A 20,998-nucleotide genomic window follows, 5' to 3' on the forward strand; every position below is an offset into this window, starting at 1 on the left:
ATCAATATTGCAAATGTTGCGTCACAAAGGTAAATGCGTCTGCCACGACAAAGTGTGCTGGTTTTTGGTGGTCAAGATCTCCCCTGTAGAGACCAGTTTTTACGAGTACTGATTGCCATGGATCTCCAGCATTATGAGCACCTAGAATATCTGATAAGGGATTGTCACCCACCATAAATATCCTGTCAACAGATTCTGTAATACCATTTTTTGCTGCCAACTCATTCAATCTTTTTTTGCAAAAGTCATAAGTCACCTTCATTGGCTTTCCATATTGTTGAATTTGTAAATCTTTTCCTGTGAGCTCTTTAAAAATGCTTTGAAGACACAGTTTAATCATTCCTTGTCCAAATCCTTTGTTCCAAATTATTATTATGTTGAGACATACATTCAAATTATTTTCAAAACTTACTAGGCCATGAAAACTGAAAAAATGATTATATTATCGAGAATCCTCAAATAATGAATACGTACTGAAGAGGAGTAAAGAAAGTCTTGGTTCGACATGACCAGCTTACAAGTCTGTTCAAAGTTTTTAAAATTGTAATCTTGTAAATGTCCTGGTAATCCATGTTTGCTCAATACAAAGTCCAACACTTGAGTGTAAAAATTACGTGAATAGCTTGTGATTGCCATCTTTCATAAAAATGTCTTACCTATCTGTAAATCACGACCAAGATGGTCACTTTCATACATCCAAAGTACAGCACTCATTCTATCTGTAGGATCTATTTCAAATGAGTACATTTGCTTCATTCTTTTATATTCTTCCTTTGTGATATCTCGAGGAGGAAAAATGCTGTAAAGAAAAGGATATTTCCTGTGGTATTCATCGACATGAACAGCATTTTTAAATCCATATGATTTTGCGACATTTAAACAATCATAACCTCCGACAATTAATACTTTTTTGTCCTCATAATCCTTCGCAAATTCTTGAAAAGGAGTATGACTCTGAATCATTTGTTCGGGAGTTAATTTAAACTCATCAGGTAATTTCAAAACATTGTTGACATACTCAGCTTTTACCGATTCCAGAAAACCTCCACCGTTTGTTAGACATACTTTCCGTTACAATGTTAATAATATCAAAATGTCAATTGACATTTTCTAATTCTAAAATTCATTCGGTTGATACATACGGAATGGTATCTTGTTCTTCTTGAGCTCTATCAAAGCTTCTCTTGACTTTGGAATGGGTTTATGACCTCGCAGCAACACACCATCAATATCAAAAGCAAAACCGCTGATATTTCGTTGTTGTTGTTGTTGATATCCGAACCAGTGGTGCTGCTGTTGTTTAGCGAAACGCGTTGTCAGTTGTTTCGTGCCTGTTGCTCCAAACCATCGCTTCATTTTTTAAAATTTTTTTGTCCTTGAAGAGGCTAATTTAATCCACACTGCGCAACGAGGATTCATGAAAAAAGGTTCAACATTAGAACACCTTATCAGTCTTCGGACTTCCTTAGCATACAAATATCAGCACAAACAAGAAGTATTTGCTATGACTCTGGATATCAAAAATGCTTATGGATCAGTAATACATAAAAGATTTATCAGCATTCTCAAGAAACATGGTTTCCATAGCTCTGTCATTAATCTCTTGACATCCATGATCTCCAATAGCGTTATGAAAGTACTAGTCAACGGATTTCTATCCTCCCCTTTCGATGCGAATGTTGGAGTTCCGCAAGGCGATCCTTCAAGCCCGGCATGGTTTAATCTTTATATAAACTCCTCAACTAACATACAAGAAAAGCTTAAAGGAGTTCAAATATTTAATATTACCATCCTTTTATTATTATATGCCGATGATATTTTATTGATAGCTAATACTAAGTTCGAAATGAATTCCTCTCTAAAAAGCCTCGGCCGTGAATTAAAGAAAATAGGACTCGCTTTAGCTCCCAAAAAATGCAAACTCTTAGCTATTACAGCCAAAGCCAAACTATCTAAGGCCCTAGTCACTATTGGACAGGATATAATTGCCACATCTTCTTCTATTGAATATCTTGGGGGTATATGTACCTTTAAGAATGATTTTTCTTGGTCCTCTGATAATCCAATCAACAAAATCTCGAATCAACTGGCATCAGCTAAAACTTCTAATCTATATCTCAACAGCATCACCACTACATTAATGTCCAAAATCATATCTTTGCCTAGATATGCCTGTAGTTTCAATGGAATCAATAAGAATTCTCTAGACAAAGCAGATATTATGGTTGCTAATTTTGTCAGAAAGGCTATTGGATTAGATTACACATTATCAAAATCAGTCATTTTTAATTGCAAACAAATTGGGGGCCTTGGTATTACTCGCCCCTCTACTTTATTCTCCATTGAACCTATTTGCACAGCAGTTAGATTATTCAACTCCTCCTCCACCATCACCAAAAATATTGCTTTGGCTGCTTGGAATGATCTTACCTTTAACGAACCATTTTGGAACCACGTGAAAAATATCGCGGCTCAAAATAATTGGTCTCTCCAATACATTGATGAACGGTATTCATTTGTCAATGAATACGAAACCCCTGTCGACCCTAGAACTGAATTACTAAACAACGATAGATCAACCATGAGCATCTCAGGCCTTGGAATCTTAGACCATAATAGAACCTGGCATTCATGTACCATCTCCTTTTGGAGCAATTATTCACTCAAACCCTTCCAACAACGACTATTATTTGCTCACCTACACAAAGCAGAAATCCTTAGAAATTTCGGAAAAGATTACCCTAATTGCCACATTTGCAATACCAAAGCCAACTGGGAACATGTATTCACCTCATGCACCATGTGTGGTCCGGAAATCAAATCATTATACACAAAATGGGACAACAGTTCCCTCAAATTCAATGCCCCTCTAATCAGACTTCCCTCAAACCATTCTCTCTCTTGTATTCCAATGGATTGGAATGGTAGTATCAAAGACGAACCTCTTCAACAATTAGACTTATCTCCCCCAGCTTTGACTGATTGGCTAAATGAAATATATCTCTCATTCGCTGCCTATGTTGGCAGTTGTTACAAAAACGCCACTTGGAACAGTTCAACTGTACTCAAGAAGGCTAGAGGATATATAATTAAACCCAAAACTGCAAAATTTGCAACTGCTTGGGAAACATTTAGCAGTCAGCTTGGCGAACTCAACTCCAACAACATCTACACCTCACACCTACACACCCATTAGACACACTATCGTCGGACAATTGAGTACCTATAATTTGTTTATTTTTCAATAAACCCATTCCTGTATTTTTTTTTTTTATCATTGTCCATGCGTTTATTTGTTCGAAAATTCAAACGTTATTCATGGTTGTGTGTGCAATTAGTACAGTTAAAGGTGGTTCATGTCATCAAAGTTAGTGTAATTATTGTTGTAAATTTCAATTATTGTTTGTCATCAAGGTTAGTGTAAATTTCAAATATTGTTGTAAATTTCAATTATTATTCATGGTCGTGGGTATTTCATGTATAGTTTAAACTTGTTCAAATCAATGAAATTGGGATTAAAATCGTATTGTTGTTCAAATTCATTCCAGGTGAGTTTCAATTCTTCCATGAAAAAATGATTTCGTTTCATCCACATTTTAGTAATAGATCGATAAGCTTCCTTAGTAAATACTTTGTCCCATTTCTTACCCAATCCAACTTTAGCACCTGTTAGGCTATGGATATCTTGTTTAGTCTTGATGAGGTACAATAATCGTTTGGAGAACTTCTTGTTATTCTTTGCATATATTGAGATATTATATAAATTCCTAAACATTTCTTTTCTTATATCACTATAGTATTTACATTCAAAAATAATGTGTTGCATTGTCTCTCTACTACAGCAAGGACATAGCAAGTTCGTCTTGGATATCTTGTTTAAATTTTCCAAAGTCTTCATCACGTTCACTCTAATTTTAAATATTAGATTTAAGGTTCTGAAACCGATTCCTATTGAGGGGTAAATGTTGGTGAACTTTCTGTTCTTGGGAGGAAGGTTCTTTGGCGTATATGTTCTTTTGTGGAGGCGTTGAAATAGAAGTTTGTACATTGTTTGTCTAGTGTTTTGAGTGTATAATACATTGTTGATAATAATATACCAATTATTGGATGGAATATTAGTAAGAATATTGTTACAATCAGCACCTTTCTTAGCAGCCCTATCTGCTAATTCATTTATGCGGCTATAGATATCTTGTTTACCTGTATGACTATTAACATGCATAATTTTGATCTGATCCTTCATTTTTAAATAATTACGAATTTCTTCAACATAAGGATCTCTAGATTTTCTGAATTGGAAAAGTTGGTCATAAATACTTTTCGCATCTATGACTATTGTTCGAGGAGTGTTGTTATCTAGCAATCTAACAACTGTGTGGAGCGCTTGAACTTCACTGTTGTAGGAAGTTCCTTGTCCTAAGGTGTGACTTGAGATGGAAACATTCTGATCAGTTACAATACCGTATCCAGCAATATTATTGTTACACGATCCGTCAGTACCAATTAGTGTAGCTTTGTTCAAGAGGTTTGACATGGATGTGTTGTTACCAACATATTTGTAGTATTTGCTTTCGTCTTTGATTTTTCCAAAATCCATGCTATTGAGAATGTTGCGAATTTGGGTGACATGATTGGAATGTTTGATGTCATTATGTAACTTCACTTGTAAATTTTTAGGGTCAGGAACCCACATACTTAATCTGTTCCAATCTTTATAGAGCAGGAATTGTCTTAAACCTTTAGGGATTTTTCCATAAGGGATGAGAGTTTTTTCATGCCATTGGTCACTCGAATGCCACAATCTAATATTGGAAGATTTGTTCATGAAAATTATTCTCTTGAGATATTGAGGAATCCATGGGTCTGGTTTATACCAAGTAGGGATTGGATCATTGAGGATGTCAAAACCATGCTCCTGTTTGATTCGTTCACAAAGGAATCTTGTAGAAGATCCAAGACAAATATCATATTGTTCAAGGAACTTTCTGACTTTACACATTAGGTCCGAGTAACTCATTTCTTGAACAGAAATTAATCCAAGTCCACCTTTGTCTTGATGAGTATAAAACCACTCGAGAGCTAATTTTCTCTTGGTTCTTAATCTTTCACATATAAAGTTGCGAAAGAATTTATCAATTTGTTTCTCTAGATGGTCATTAGCAAGAGGAATTAGGTGGTACAGTGCATACGGAACAATGTCTGTGTTGATAATTTTGACAATGTTCTGTATTGGAAAATTCCAGCCAATAGAGTTTGTTCTTCTTTTAACTTCTTCAATAATTGAAGTAGTGTATTTCTTTTGTTCCTCAGTATTATTGGTAATATTATTACCAAGTATAATAATAGAATCATTACTTTTGATCGTACTTCCAGATAATGTCTTGATACTACATTCCTTATCAGAGAAGAGGTTAGTTTTGGAATGATCTAATTCCATGTGATAGCCATGAAGATAGGTTTCAATGTCATGCAAAGAATTTTCAATTTCAGGTAGTTCGTTGGAAAATGAGTTCAAATCATCAATCCATGCGCCTGTACTAATGTTCCAATAATTTGCAACACTAGCACCATTATATGTTATTTCTAAAAATTGTAAGAGAGGCTCAAGCGCAATTTTGAATGCAAGGGGAGAGAAGGTGTCGCCTTGTTTCAATCCATCTTTCACATTGAAACATTCAGATTTACCATTAGGTATAACAAACTTTGTCGTAGATTCACCTAATATTTCCAGAATTCCATCAGCAGTAATTTCATCAATCCCTAAGAATAGCAGTCCATCACGAAGCATAATTCTCGGTAATGAGTCATAAGCTTTTTTGATGTCAACAGCCAAACCATAAAAAGGTTTCTTGTCCTTTTTTGCCCAAGCAATCATATTGTAAATTGAAAGGACTCTGTGAATAGTTTCTCTGCCGTCTTCACCACCAAATTGAGCTAATGATAATCTTCCCTTTAACACTTCCTTCAATCTTTTGGTGATTAATTTAGTAGCTATTTTAAGTCCTGAGTCCATAAGGGCAATAGGTCTATAGTTAGCAGGGTTTGAGTGGTCCTTATTCTTTTTGTGAATTGGGAGAATGCTGACACTTTGCATAGATTCAGGAGTAAATCCAGTTGTAATGATATTTTCAATAATTTGAAAAATTTCCTCCTGTAATTCCTTACACATGTATTTGATAGTTTTTTGTCTTAAACCTAGTTCATTGGGTGCTGTGGATTTCAAATTCTGAATTATCCATTCTTTCTCTTCCGTGGTAATTCTACCGAGTATTTTGTCATTGCAATTATCAATTAATGGATGTTTGTACTTGAAAAACTTGGTAATGTCAATTTGATGATTTCTTCCTCTAAAGTTGAGGTTTTGTTGATATTTGTCCTTGATCACATTGGCAACTTCATTGGGGTCACTAATTTCAGTTCCTTCGATAGATAATTTGTATGGTGGTGATGACGTTTTGTAAATTTTCTTTCTCAGATGTTTAGAGTTGGTTGCATAGTTTTGTTCCCACCATTTCATCTTTCTGTTCAAAGCCTTATCATGGCTCCATTTGATATGGTTCTTGATTTTCTCTTTGACACTTGCAAGACATTTTGGAACCTGTTCTAAAGTTTTACCAATAGTGGTCAAAAGTTTGTCACAAGGATATCCGTGCTCATTTCTATCAAGTATTAACATGAGCTTCTTATATTGCTTATTATATTTGTAGATTTTAGGATCAAGTTTAGGTGGATTGACCTCCACAAATTTGTCGCCTAGTTTATCACAAATGAAAAGTCATTTGTCGTTATCAGATTCTAAATTCTTAACTTGAGATACACATTCTTTGCTAATGGCCAGCACTTCTTTCTTATTTTTGGGATCTTGAAAGTTACGCTTCTTCCGAATTAACAAAGGTGTTCGTTGACATGAGAGGTCAAGTAGAATTTTAACCATTTTGTGATCTGATATGAAGTTGGCATTCAGTACTTCTCCAGATGCAATTGGAAAATCTGTGGATATGTAATCTATTATAGACTTGGATTGTTTGTTAATAGTATAATGAAGGTGCCATGATAAATGAGGGAAAGGGTAGTAATTAAGATTTCTCTTGTTAATAAGATCTAGTATGTTTTGATCAGTTCTTCTAGATTCGTTTGAGGAGTGATTCTCGGATAAAATCGCATTGTAATCACCTCCAATAATGATTTTGTAGTTAGGATATTTTTCAATTAGGTTGTCAAGAATATATGTGAATTCACATCTGTCAGCTGGTTGATTTGGAAAGTACGCAGAAATTACTAGAGTATTAATTGAATTGATTTTACATTTCACGCCAATAATTCGCGCGTTATTCTTAATGATCGGATCTAAGATGATTTCTTCAATATCTTTGAAAGTGCTTTTGTTGAGGCAAATAGATACACCACAGGAATCTCTTGGATTGTGATAATATGTAAATGAAGAATAATATATAGAGGGAAAATCTGGACCAATGTAGACGCTTTTAACTTCCTGGAGCATGATTATATCAGGAGTGATTGAGTTGAGGTAGCCTCTTAGGGCTGATAATGGTTCTGCTCTGAGACCATTAATGTTGAGGGTTAGAATAGATAATTCTGGAGCTACTGAAGTGAATCAAGTAGTTTTAGCTTTTTGTGACACTCATCAATTTCCTCTTGATATATCTTCCTCTTGGTATTATCTTTTGTACAACCAGACAGAAATGTTAGAGTAGCAATTCTATTGGTAATCATTAATTCTTCATTATTTGCTCTGATAATATTAGCCATTTCCTTAAATCCCATAGCCAATTTCTGATTCTGTCTTGCCTCAAGTTCTGCAATTCTTTTATCCATAGAAGCTTCAATTCTCTTGATTTCTTTTAGGTGATCTTGTTGCACTTTTTCAAGAGTAAAGGAAACGTCTTTCGCTGCAATTTTAGAAGATCTGCCTAAATTTTGTGAAATTTTGTGAACTGTATCAGGTTTCTTTTCCAGGAAATCTTCTAGCATTGGATAATTGAGAGCAAAATCCAATGTCCATTCATTCATTCCATATGCAGCATGGTTTACCAATCTGATGGCATTAGATAAATTGTTGAGTCTAATCAAACATATTCTCTTCTCTTGATTGATGATAAGTATGGATACAGGTTGGTCATTATTGTATTTTCTGGCAAGAGAGGATTCCGTTTGTATTCTAGCTCTAATCAAATCATTTCTTTCAGGCCATCTACCAATGATGTCAGAGTATTGTACATCCATTGCATAGTTGAATGGTATGTCGATTTTCATAGTGACTGTTTCCTCTGTTCTAGGAATAGTGATATCATATGTTTTTGCCTTACATAGATTATTTCTGGCTTTCATACTTTTGACAGTGATCACTGCTGCCATTTCTTTACCAATTCTAGCTGTAGCAATTTCAACAATGGGTTCACCAGTATCGCTTTCAATAGCATTCCTCCAATCTGCCTTGACTGTAGTTTTCCATAGTTCTCCTATTGGAATATTATGGACACGTATAATTTTGTTGGTGTCGTTTTCACATGATGAAGTGATATTGACTTCTTTAAATTTTGTACGTAATGTTTCAACTGCCTGTTCTACTTGAGCGCAATCTTCAATAGTGACAATTATGGTATTATTGAGCTTAATAATCGGATTGATGGTGACATATTTGCCACTAAGTTTGTCCTTAATTAATTCAATTACCTCATTCTCTTCAAATATTTTGCTATATCTAACAGCAATATATCTGGGAGGAGTGATTTCCTTCACTGCTATGTCATTGATGTTGAATTCTTCATTGTCTTGTTGGACATTACTACTTTTCTTGTTCTCAGATAATAGTTTGTTAATATTCTTCATTCTTTCCTTCCATAACTCCCAAACATGTTTTCTGTCTTTATGGTTTTTAAAAGCCTTTCTTTCTGTGGTGATTTCGTATTTAATGTCATCAGAGAGTATTCTGAGAGTGGCTTTTACAACATGTTGGAAATTTAAGGTCATAGGGTTGTGTGGGCTAGCAATAACAGATACAATTTCTAAAATCTGATCAGTGTCAAGAAGAGTTCTGTTTGTATCTAGTTTAGCATTATTGTGTTTGAGAAAAGTTTTACCAACAATTTCATCAACTGACATGTCTTGTATGTTGAGGTTATTAGTCAGCTCATTATCCAACAATTCAATGTTGTCTTGGTTACTCATGCTCATACTATTAGTTTTAGCGGCCAATTCTTCATCAGCTATTGGATCAATAGTTGGGTACAATCTAGTGTCAACACTAGTAGAGCAATTGTGAGTAGGGTTGAGATTATTTGTCAAATTGGGCTCATTATCTACAGATGAACTAGCAGAAGCAATGTAGTCGCTTAATGATTGAAGTGAGCTAGAGTGCTTGGGTCCATGATTGGATCCATGGTTGGGTCTTGTTTTACCGATCTTGCTGGGCATCCTAATTGAATTATTCTTCTATTTTTTAATTTGTATAACGAATCTGATCTTGTTGGTCTGATTAAATACCATTCAGTCAATAGCGCTTTGATCTTAATAACTGCCATCGTAATAGGGTCTTGATTACAGTTTGATCACAACGGTAACAATCTCAGTACTTATAACCGGTGGTAGTTGTACGGTACCAAATCAGTACAGTACTTCGTAGAGAGGGAGAGATAAGTTTTAAATTTAAGTTTAATGATTCGGAGATGGTTCTTTGGGTGGTGATAAAGGGTGCTCAAGGTGAACACCTAGCGGAGGTGTTGTGTTATTTTTTTTTCCTCGAAAAACCCATTCCTGTATTTTTTAAAATTTTTTTTTCAAAGCTCAAAACGAGGACTTTTTTGACGGTATTCATGCGCCCCAATAATTTTGTTTGATTCTTCATGAATTGTCAGAGGTGAATCGTCGTCATCTCCAACACTTGTACCTCTCTTTGAGATTCAAGAACCCAACTGTAGTTGTGCTTGTATTGACCATTTACAAGATAAACCAAAAGAGAAATTCCATACCCCCTTCTAAAAAGAAACAATCTGTCATTCCGAAGAGCGCACAACTCATAAATGTTGCTTTCCATTCTTCACCCGGGAGTACATATTCTCGCATAACTTGTTCCATATCAATCACGTCCACTCATTCATGAGGATCGGATTGCACATTTTGATTTCAGAAACCTAACAGGCTGCTATTGTGGATTTCACCAAAACTTCTCAGATACAAAAAACAACCCAAACTTGTTCCAAGAAACTATTCGGTGTGTGGTCATCCAAATAGTTAACATCATCAACAACACTACCCTCATCGAGCACATTAGCAAATCATCTGTTGAACGAACGAATACAAATCACTTCTCTCAAATGTTCAAATTAAGTATTGTGGAGTTTGTTCCAAACAGCAGCAACCACTCCACCACCTCTTCTACCGTCAAGAAGAAGAAGAAGAAGAAAACGGGTGAAATGGTAATGAAAACAAAGATGACTGAACAAATTAGACTCAAAGACAATCCCTTCAATGGATCTTGTGATGTGTCTGATTATCTTCTCAATTCAAAGATTGATGCCATGATGCCAGTTCATGAACAACCACAACAACCATTACGTTCCATGGGAATGCATTCAAAGGTTGCAACCAACAACCATGATGGCTTGCATGTTTCAGAGCAGACGACCAACAATAAGACCTTTCACTCTTCTGAACAAGTGAGTTTATGCTGTTGTGCCTCCTCCTCATGTCATAAAATAACAAAACCACACAAGACGTTGTTGAAACGTGGAAAGTCGACACTCACAACGAGACAAGTTCTTATCAATCCCAATGCTGTCAGAGAGGTCTTCTCTTCAAATAACGTTCACTCAAGATTGAACACCTCACAGACACAACATGCATTGAATTCGAGAGGCTTTAATGTGAGGAGGTCTTGTCATGAACACCAATCGATGATCAATCATGACTCCACCACTACCACACCCTCTGGATTTGGCAGCAGCACCACTAAGACCTTAACTCTTCTCGAGAATTCTCCTCATTACACTAATTCTCAACACCACTCTCCAGTAATGACTACCACCTTTACCAAATCCACCTCTTCAACAACATCTTCCAACCAACAACCATCTCATGTGAGTTCTCCAGATGAACATTACAGTTCAGTTGCAGCAGCACCTTCTCAACGAGACCTAAACAACAACAACAAGCAATCCACACCTTCCAGCCTTTGTAGCAACATTTGTTCGCTCTTTCAAAAACTCTTTGAGCTTAATGAACACGAACAAGAAGAATTTGTAGCCTCTTTGAGTCAGCCATCCAAAGGTTTGTTGGTGTTCACTTCTTCACAACAACAACAGAGGAGTTCAATCACCACTTCTTCAATTCACCAATCACAAACCTCATCACTCATTGCCTCAACAAGATTGAATCAGACCAAATGGCCTCATCAGGAACAACATCCTTCTTCGGATTATGAATTCTTAAAAGACCACCACAACAGACTCTTTCCTCATCACGACCATCCTCAAACACAATCAACAACACCAAGAACACCACCAACAACAACAACACGACCATCACTACCCTCTGCACCTGTTTCTGTAGTCGGCCGTCCATTTTCTCTTGTCAGCGGTTCAGAAGAGATGATTCATCCATCCAACTACCGTAATAGAATCTCTCCTGTTGCATCTTCCATCGATGATAATGATGATGGTTATCATACGACAAAATTTTTCACCTTAAAGGATAAAAATCTTCTAAACATGCATCATCACCATCATGAGGAGGAACATACGAATTATACAACCATCGTTCAACAAGACACTATCCGTAGCCAAATCGATTCATCCCCTCGTATGAGTATAGATACTCTATCCCAAACACCCAATCCTCCAAAAAGAACGTCCATCTTATCTATTCAAGAGTTGTTAAATTAATTCATTTAGAAAATTACCAAATATAATACTCTAATGTTCTGAATCATAATTGCCTTATGAAACGCTGTAACACGTGCCATTTCAAGAAGAGTTTTTAAAGAATCAGCAGAATTTGATAGGTATAACATCAAATTTAGAACTCCTTCATTCCTTAATCAAACTAATCTTCCTTAAATGAAAGATAAATGGCAGATAATCGGCGCAATATTACTCCACCGACGATCCAGATCGCCTGCTCTTTCATATATGTCTCTGAGTTTAATATAAAAGAGGGTATCTGAATTTGATATAATAGTAACTTCAGCGTTGCGAATTTGTACATTAATGTTGATGATTCGTCTTCTTCAGCCACAACAGTTGCGTTTCCAAAAAAACAAAACGAACAACCAAACACAAACTCTCTGAACTGTTTTGAACAGTACTATAGTAAAGCGACGAACATTGTTTTGAGTCGACATATATCACACACACACCTCTCGACGCTCTACATCACACACCAGTGAGTCTCTACGCGCGTCCACCACATTCATCACCACCAATATATCATTCTTTTTACCTCTCCATTCCAAAGTGAATTATTCAATCCATGAAGCTAAGCATTGTCAGTTTCCAGAAGGCACTTCAAGGTGCATCAATGACCACCAAAACAACTACTTCACCTCCCAACAACTCTTCATCTCCTCCAGCACTCATTCCATCGACCCATTTGGATTCTTCTTCCTTCAAAGAAACCTCAACAATACACAAAAAACGAAATTCCACGAGAAGAAAAGATGGTCTGATCATGACACAACGAACAGAAATTGTAGAACCTTGTGAATCACAATACTTTAACGATCCCCAAAATGGTTGTATGTTCTATTCTTTTCCTTTATCCATGAATTCTGGTGGCCACCAACAGAAACGTGCCAATGGCAATAGCACGCTCGCCACAACACCAAACAAGAAGCGAAAACGATCGACTCCTTCCATGTCTGGAAAAGTATTACATCCGGAAGGAAATTCTACATCTTGTGAAGCCCATTCCAATTCCTCTTCAGATTCGTCTCCCCCCGTGTTACACCTCCATCAGATTTCTTTCAACAACAGTACTCATGCATTGATCGAGAATGAAACACCTAACTTTGTGAATAATGTCATCATTCACAACCACTCGGCCAATGGTGGTGCTCACCATGTGGTGAGGAATCACCTCAAGAATCATCACAGCTCTCTTGGATTTGATCATTCTTCAACCAAACCACAAGTGATCGCTCCTCCACTTGAAGTGAATGGTTCCTCCACCTCCACGACTCCCTCCACGACGACGACTTATCAGCACCACCATCTTTTGCCTCCTCCTCCTTCTTCTTCTTGTCCAACCAGTCACTCAACTCACACCACTCCATCCCTGACTCTCCATCCCCCTCACTTACCTGTACATTTAGATGGCATGCAAGACAAGAGCCAAACCACTCACACCACTCAGTCCTCTCCTCCACTCCATCCACTACCACCACAACAACCACCAGTGAGGTTATCCATTTCCATCAAGGAATTACTCAATGATTAATAAAGATTCTTGGCGTTTTTACTCTTATCAGGTAATTGAAACAGATGTTGCTGGAGGGTCGCCGATTTCAAAGGCGTGGGCGGAACACCAAAAGGAGAGAGGAAACTATAAACGAAGATTTGACCCTTCCTCTTTCGGCATTCATTTGTTGGGACCTAACCCAAAAGAGCGGTAATTACCGCTCGAATAGAATCAATTAAAAAAAAAACAAGATCCTTACTTGGTACAACAATCAATCGAAATGAAATTTACTTTGATTCAATTCCTTCCTGAAGAGAACAACATCTCTCAAAATCATCCTACAAGGACGAAGAGACGCACTTCCTCCTCGAAGAGTATCATTGTACCCTTAGATCCGGTATTGTCATCGGTCCCTTCTCAGAGAACGACAACGACGATCATGGAGCAATGTCATTCTCCAAATGGGTCAATTTGTTTTTGCTCTTCTTTCCCAATAGATGGAAGGCAGGTTCCGTCCTCGACTACTACAAGCAGATCTGATTCCAACAATAATCACATGAGAACTTGTTTGAATCCATCCTTCTCTGTATTTCATGAAATCTCCTTTCATGGCGGTGTATTTATGGAAAGTCAAATGACAGTACCAATTATTGCACAAAAAGCTCCCCACCCAACACGAAAAGTTCAAAAACAACGAAAAATGTCAAACCCAAAACATTCTGAACGCAACAACATGAGCTTTTCAGAAACCATGTCGTGTCATGTGCCCACCACCATGGTGACGACAGGAGAACACTCACGCATTGAAGGTCAAGTAAAACAATGCCCCACACGACCCGTGCGTTACTCCATCAGCATTAAGGAACTACTCAATTAAACATTCGATCTTTCATAAATGATCTTTACATAATTATGCACCCAACAATGGGTTTCTCTATGAACGCTCAGAAACAAACTCTTTGTGTTGACGCGTCTCATTTTCTCTATTTTTTTCAAAAAAATTCAAAAAAATGAACTCTCACCCCACTGACGTCATTTCGGATGAAGGTAAGCCAACAGAAATAACAATCAGTAATAATGGTTCCGATTGATGATCGTGATTATTCATTTCATTGAAAATAATACTGTGGTTGGTCTACATGCAACACTTAGAAAAAAACATTAACGTGTTTTTGGAACGAAAATTTCCAGAGTGGAAGGACGACAAGAGTATGATCTTTTATATGAGCAATTTCAAGAAAACAAGACAATTAAATGTCAATGACTGGGATTCAAGACTCTCTTTTTGGAGGAACGTACTCTTGTCCATCATTTCAGAATATTATAAAAACACAATTTTGATCGTAACAATCCGACAACTGAAACAATACATGAGCAGACGAAAAAAGACTGATGAAGGCATTGTGGAAACTACACTTGGATGGCAAACTGTCATTGTAAGTACTTTCTTGTGTATTAATCACGTGTGATCGATTTGGGATTCTAATAATCATTGTTGATCAATAAATATTAGCAAGAAATGATTCATCAAGGAGAATTAATATCCATAGAAGAATTCAAAAATGTTTATGACACGAACAACAATCAGGGAATTGGTTCTTGGTTGGTCGGAGTTGCCACCACATGGTTCTTTGGAAGAGCCAGTGCCTTGAGCAAAGCAGGTGCCAACACTGCTCTCAATAACTCGAAGATCCCTGAAGACAACAAGTATATTGTGATGAAGCCACTCAAAGAAATTACATTGAATTTTATAAAAAGTGCCCAGAAGAACAAGGTATCAAATTTGGATTTATACTTTTCTCCGAGTGAATTGAGAGAGAGAGAGTTTCCTAATTATGACTTTACTCAAATTGATTTGTTATTGAGATATATGCACTGTGAGGAGTCTGCATTTGTGGTAGAATTGACCAATTCAAAAAAAGGACTTGTTTGTTTTGAAGAATCTACCATGAAGAAAGAAGTATTGAATAATCTTCCTCACTACTCACAGAAATTTATTGGGATTATTCAATTGAAAGAAATGTCACATCTGCTTGAAAAGGAAGTGCAAAGTTTGCAAATGAAAATTGATTCTTTAGTTTCAGAAGCTAAAAAGTGTCTCACATTCCAAAGAAAAGAGGACGCTAAATGGATATTGAAAAAGAAAAAATTGGTATCTAACATTTTAGAAAAACGCAATCAAGCACGACATAATGTTTTCGAGTTGTTAACATCCATCGAGACTGCAACTTCTGATATCGAGGTTCTAAAAAGCTTACAAACGGGAGCCAATTCTCTCAAACAATATACCATAGAGTTGAATACAATGAACATGGAGGAATCAATTGAAAATATTGCCGACACTATGTCTGAATATCAAGAAATTAAGCACATTATCGATTCTGGATTCGAACAAATTAATCAAATTCAAGGAATTCAGTTTGATGAAGAAGAATTGTCGAGAGAATTGGAAAAGTTAGCAGTAGAGCCGTCAAAATCACCACAGATTCAGAGACCACCTACTGACACCACGACAGTGGCCATATCATCAAAAGCATCAGCATCCAGTCCGCAGAGTATGACTCAAGAAACTGAAGTGGCATTTCCTACAGTTGACGACATACCAACCGAAAGCTTTTCTATATTAGAATGGGAAAAGCAACACACCACAAATTCAGAAATTAAGGAGTTTTGTGTTTTAAAGCTCAAAATGTTAACTCTCAAAAAGAAGATGAACAAACTCAAACCTGAAGAATTAGCACTCAAGCTCCAGCAAAAACTTTCACAGTTCGAGAAAAAACAGCAAGAATTCAAGCTAAGCGGAAACAGCAAGGCTATGAAACATGTAGAGACTTATATTTCTCTTTTACGTGAAGAAATTGAATCCATATCAAGAACAGAGCAGGTGGAAGAAAAACAGCCTGTTTTACTGTAACTGCTCATTAAACCACATCAATCAACATGTCAACGGCTGAAACGTTTGTTTTGGTTGTTCTGTTTGTCCTCTTTAAATACCAATCTTTAAGAAAGTCTGCATAAGGCTTTAAGAATTGTTCATGATTGGATCTAATTGTCATGTCTTGTTCCAACGAGGTGCAAGCTAGTCGATTAATTAATATTTCGGCCATAATATCGGCAGCCAGTTTGACAGTTTCAAAAGTGAATACATTGTCCAACAAAAGTATTCCTTTCAATTTTTCCAATAGTTGTAATTGTCCATCATGTGAAAGATCGTTGAGTTGCCACTCTTTTGTGTACAATCTTTGTGGATGTAACTGAGATCTGGAAATAGCCAGTTTACAAATTGATGTCAAAACTATTTGTAGTTTCACATGACTTTTGTTTGACAAGTAATGGAGCAGTTTTGGCCACAACTTTCCAAATATTAAATAATTATACGTCCAATTCCAGTCATTCACTGAAAGACCAATCAGAGCAAGAGAATTTGGTATTTGGTAAGTATTTGTTTGAAAGTTGTCAATATTATTCAACAACATATCACACACATCTTCAACGCTCAAATCCAATGCACAAAATTCAAGAAAATTTTCAAGGGTCAGTATTACTTGTTCATTCATCTTGTCTTGGCCAGTCAGATCATTCGATTGAACTATTTGCTTGAACACCAAGGCCACAGCCATATCGATGCCAGAGTTAGGATCGAAACCGTTTCTTAGTAGACGTTTGTTTGCAGAAACCATAGCCAACAGTAATTGCAAACATCTGACACTGAATAATCCACGGGTTTTGCTCCACTCATTTCTCAAGGCAAATTGCAAAATATTATAGAATAACTCTTTCATTTTGGAAAACATGCAAAAATCCAATCTGGCAAATCGAGTGTTGCAGATTGTACTTTGTCCTGCCAATAATGCTATCAACCTTGAATAATTTTGGTCATTCGTATTCTCCAAAAGCACTTGGGTCACAAATATTTCTGCTTCATTCATTAACTTCTCCAACAAATTTATGTGACAGCTATAAATGTCCAAATGGTCAAGCATGATAATGAATAAATTCCACTGAATAAAAGTAGCCTTCTCAGTTATTAGCCGAATTATTACATTAGAGACTCCTTCTGTAATTTGCGTACTCTCCTCAGAGTACTGTTTCCAAATCATCTTACACGTTTTTACAATCTCGCCTAATACTCTGGCTTGTAAAACCTTATCAGAAATAAATGTCTCAAAGTTGCAAATAAAGTTCATGAAAATATTTTCAATATACTGAGCAACAGATGATTCACCTTGTTTCTCAAAATAAATAGAAGGTATATCTGGAATGGTAATTGCTGGTTCTTCTGGCTTTTGTAAGGGGTTTTCTGCAGAAATTTGTTTGACTGATGCTTCTTGAGGCGATTTTGATTCAATACGTAAAAAAGGTAAGTGTGGAGAGCTTGTATCAGTGTTCCTTCGAATGGACGAGACTTTTTTGAGTTTGGGTAGTACAGGAGGTGCTTTTGGTACAGCCTCTGAGAAGGGAAGAGAAAGTTGTGACATGGGCACATTCGTCGCCTCCGTTTGTTTAGGTTTTTTGAATGATGATGCCAATTTTTCATCCATTTTCCTTTTGTTTTGGGGTTTCTCTTTAGGAGGACTTTGAATACATGCAAGTTGTGGCAAACTTGTAGCATGTTGTTTTGGGGTAGTGTTTTCAGCAGATGTGACAAAGTTTCCAAATGTTTGTTTGGCGGCACAATTTGGACATTTTGACCAGTCCATTTGTATAGGGTCAGTGTTGACGGCTATTGATTTATACTCTTTTTTCTGGTGTTCTTCTACCACTGATGGCCTGACTACCGCAAAATCAGAGTAAGAAATGAAACCTCTTCTTTCTCTTAGCTCAGATAGCTCCTTTTGAGCATGTGTTAAAAGACCTCTTAGTTCTTGCACTTGATTGGTCAAAAATTCACAGTTCTGTAATTTGTTGTGGTTTTGTTCGATTTGTAATAATAAGTCTTGCTTTTCAGATTTAACTTTTTCCAAATCATTCTTCAAGGAAGAGATTGTATTTTCATTGCTCATCTTTTCAAAACGCAATTGTTGAATAATTTGAGATTGATCAAGAGTGAGAGTAGAGCTTTTTGCGTTTTTTTCTAATTTTGAACATTGTTGTTTTAACGATTCGTTTTGTTCAAATAAAGATTGATTATGTTGACGCAATTTCATAATTTCTAAAACTTGCTCCTCTATTTTCTTCTTCAAATTATCTTGCAATTCCAATAACGAGGAAACATCAATCAGCTTTTTCTTTAACTTCTTCACATTTGAACTGATCTTCTTATTTGTTTGCTTTTCCTTCTCCAATTGGTTTTTCAGACTTTCAATTTCATCCTTCACGAATACGTGTTCATCGAAAGTCCTCTTTTCTGAAGAAGATTGATTTTTAATTTGTTCATCCGATACAGATTGTTTGATTTCATTCATCAATATTCCTTTTTGATAATTTATCAAACCCGATGATGATGAGTCGTGATGAAAGATGTTTACAACAATAGGAACAACAACTATGTGTGTGATGAGGAAGAAAGGCTTTGATTTTTTTTTAAAGTTCGTTTGTTGAAGATGAAGTCTTTTGCAGCAACGATCAATTAATATTGAAGGAGAGAATTCAAAAGTGAAACTTTCAAATTCAACCTGCATTCAAACTTTGAGTGCTGCCCTTTCATCATCCCGATGATGACTCAAAGTCGAATTTTCTATGTTTTTAAAGAATAAAAAATGGTCTTGAATCATCATCATGCTCCGAAACTTTCTATTCAACCACAACATCATCAACAAGCCTCATTATTGATATCTGATGAAAAATCAAATTCAGAATCAAGTATTATTAATAATACATCTAATGGCTCACTCCGACAAGTGAGTTTTGTTGATTCTTATGATTTACAATTTGAACAAAAGTCAAGCATTTCGCAGAACGCCATGTTGTTGGCTGATATTAATGGAGATGGATTTAAAGAATTAATTGTTGGAAATACGTTCGGAACGTTGTGTATTTATCAATTCATCACACACAAACATCCAAAATATATTTGCCATAATTTAGGAACGGTGGGTATTGTGGCAAAATTATTATCATGTTTGAATAATAATTATTAATTTGAATTGAACATTGGAAACAAATGTTGATTTATTTCATACTATCTGATAATGAACAAAAAGATATCATTTATTACAAACACAGAAATAGTGTGTTCATGTACTGGTAAAATCATTCCAGTATTACTTGTATTGACAGCTGAAGGAGAGGCCCATATATTCAAATTGGTTGATAAATCGGTGGCCATAGGTGTATGTTTTGATGATTCACAAAGCATTGAGAGTGAAATCAACACTCAACAATACACGGCTTGGAATGACGATGCAAGTGTAAATAGCTATGAAAGTGGACTTACAATTGATAGTGCTTTCAACACCTCTTTTCATGAATCCAGTTCACAACACCAGATATTGGATGCAACCACACCTCCGTCGATTCATATCCCAAGTGCCAATAGCTCTACATCCCTAGTTTCTCCTTCTTCTCCAAATGTGACGGAACAACAAAATACTATTCCTCCATCAAGGAGCCCGTCTCCACCTACTGTTTCATTACCTACTCGTATGCATGATCATCACACTCACTTAAAATCATTGGCTAGGTAAGTATTGTGCCACTATGCTTCACTAATTTTTACCTTGGTTTGTTATTTTCTATTAGGAGCGAATTTATCACTCCAAATGCAACCTATAGGATACCATGCAATGTAAATTGTGCTGTATTTTTTGACATTGACCATGACGGCACAAATGAATTAATATTGGGAGGAAATAACAGAAACCTATTTGTTTACAAGTTTGGAGAGAAAATTACATTCTACAAGGAAGTAAATACAAGAAATAACCAAATTCATAGCATGGCACTGCATGATGGAATGCTAATTATTGGATTTGTTTCTGGTGCACTTGGAATTGTTCCCTCAATAGATACTGTTATCATTATCGAGCCAAAGTATATTAATTTTAAGAATGATCCACTAACAGTTGTAGGAAATATCAAATTTGGAGAAAATAATTGTATTGCCATGTGTGGACTTAGTGGAGAAGTTATTATTCTAGATCCTCTAAAACATTTCCAAATATCGGAACTACTTCACACTAAAGGAACTCAGATGTTCAATTCTTCGATGGGCAAAACTAAGCAAAACTATTATCAGCATTATGACTACATTTTAAACATCCAACATGAGATTCTTTCAATAAGCGCTCACCATTTCGTAACCACATCCACAGATTCTCAGGTTGTCATTTCTTCTTGGGATGGCATCATTTACATTTTAGATAAGGACAAGAACATTGTGACCTATAATTTCAAATCACCACTTGCGAATTGCTATTGTGGCCTTTTTTTCTCTCACACCACGACATAATAATGAGCTAGTTTTGGTTCTATCTACTTTTAATGAGGATAATTTACACATTTACTACAACATTCAACTTCAAAGTATGAAAGCAACAACCATGTATGATTATTTGAAAACGGATCCAGAATTATGTTCTCTTCTTAGCGAGTTTGCAACAACAACATTGGATCCATCGACGACACACAACACAGCCTCTCTCAT

General features: G+C 36.1%; 8 protein-coding genes across 8 annotated transcripts; 5 read left to right on the forward strand and 3 right to left on the reverse strand.

Annotated features, from left to right (window-relative positions):
- Window position 1: 1 nt before the first annotated feature.
- On the reverse strand, window positions 2-1,356 carry FDP41_005833 (uncharacterized protein; the record flags this gene model as incomplete). The annotated part of the gene is made up of 5 exons (XM_044709401.1): window positions 2-354; window positions 413-425; window positions 475-596; window positions 657-1,064; window positions 1,143-1,356. 5 exons carry the CDS (start codon window positions 1,354-1,356, stop codon window positions 2-4), a joined length of 1,110 nt encoding a protein of 369 aa, XP_044559793.1.
- A 61-nt stretch (window positions 1,357-1,417) lies between these two features.
- On the forward strand, window positions 1,418-3,196 carry FDP41_005834 (uncharacterized protein; the record flags this gene model as incomplete). Its single annotated transcript, XM_044709402.1, has 1 exon — window positions 1,418-3,196. The coding sequence occupies one exon, from the start codon at window positions 1,418-1,420 to the stop codon at window positions 3,194-3,196; it is 1,779 nt and encodes a 592-aa protein (XP_044559794.1).
- Window positions 3,197-3,457: 261 nt separating this feature from the next.
- On the reverse strand, window positions 3,458-9,435 carry FDP41_005835 (uncharacterized protein; the record flags this gene model as incomplete). The annotated part of the gene is made up of 3 exons (XM_044709403.1): window positions 3,458-6,753; window positions 6,874-7,559; window positions 7,607-9,435. The coding sequence occupies 3 exons, from the start codon at window positions 9,433-9,435 to the stop codon at window positions 3,458-3,460; spliced, it is 5,811 nt and encodes a 1,936-aa protein (XP_044559795.1).
- An 899-nt stretch (window positions 9,436-10,334) lies between these two features.
- On the forward strand, window positions 10,335-11,900 carry FDP41_005836 (uncharacterized protein; the record flags this gene model as incomplete). The annotated part of the gene is made up of 1 exon (XM_044709404.1): window positions 10,335-11,900. The coding sequence occupies one exon, from the start codon at window positions 10,335-10,337 to the stop codon at window positions 11,898-11,900; it is 1,566 nt and encodes a 521-aa protein (XP_044559796.1).
- Window positions 11,901-12,486: 586 nt separating this feature from the next.
- On the forward strand, window positions 12,487-13,452 carry FDP41_005837 (uncharacterized protein; the record flags this gene model as incomplete). The annotated part of the gene is made up of 1 exon (XM_044709405.1): window positions 12,487-13,452. The coding sequence occupies one exon, from the start codon at window positions 12,487-12,489 to the stop codon at window positions 13,450-13,452; it is 966 nt and encodes a 321-aa protein (XP_044559797.1).
- A 971-nt stretch (window positions 13,453-14,423) lies between these two features.
- FDP41_005838 (uncharacterized protein) lies at window positions 14,424-16,327 on the forward strand (the record flags this gene model as incomplete). Its single annotated transcript, XM_044709406.1, has 3 exons — window positions 14,424-14,460; window positions 14,566-14,849; window positions 14,927-16,327. The coding sequence occupies 3 exons, from the start codon at window positions 14,424-14,426 to the stop codon at window positions 16,325-16,327; spliced, it is 1,722 nt and encodes a 573-aa protein (XP_044559798.1).
- A 7-nt stretch (window positions 16,328-16,334) lies between these two features.
- Window positions 16,335-18,818, reverse strand: FDP41_005839 (uncharacterized protein; the record flags this gene model as incomplete). The annotated part of the gene is made up of 1 exon (XM_044709407.1): window positions 16,335-18,818. One exon carries the CDS (start codon window positions 18,816-18,818, stop codon window positions 16,335-16,337), a length of 2,484 nt encoding a protein of 827 aa, XP_044559799.1.
- A 294-nt stretch (window positions 18,819-19,112) lies between these two features.
- Window positions 19,113-20,803, forward strand: FDP41_005840 (uncharacterized protein; the record flags this gene model as incomplete). The annotated part of the gene is made up of 3 exons (XM_044709409.1): window positions 19,113-19,445; window positions 19,557-20,035; window positions 20,095-20,803. The coding sequence occupies 3 exons, from the start codon at window positions 19,113-19,115 to the stop codon at window positions 20,801-20,803; spliced, it is 1,521 nt and encodes a 506-aa protein (XP_044559800.1).
- Window positions 20,804-20,998: the final 195 nt, after the last annotated feature.

Source organism: Naegleria fowleri (assembly GCF_008403515.1).
Source record: "Naegleria fowleri strain ATCC 30894 chromosome Unknown tig48, whole genome shotgun sequence".
NCBI classification, from domain to species: domain Eukaryota; phylum Heterolobosea; class Eutetramitea; order Acrasida; family Naegleriidae; genus Naegleria; species Naegleria fowleri.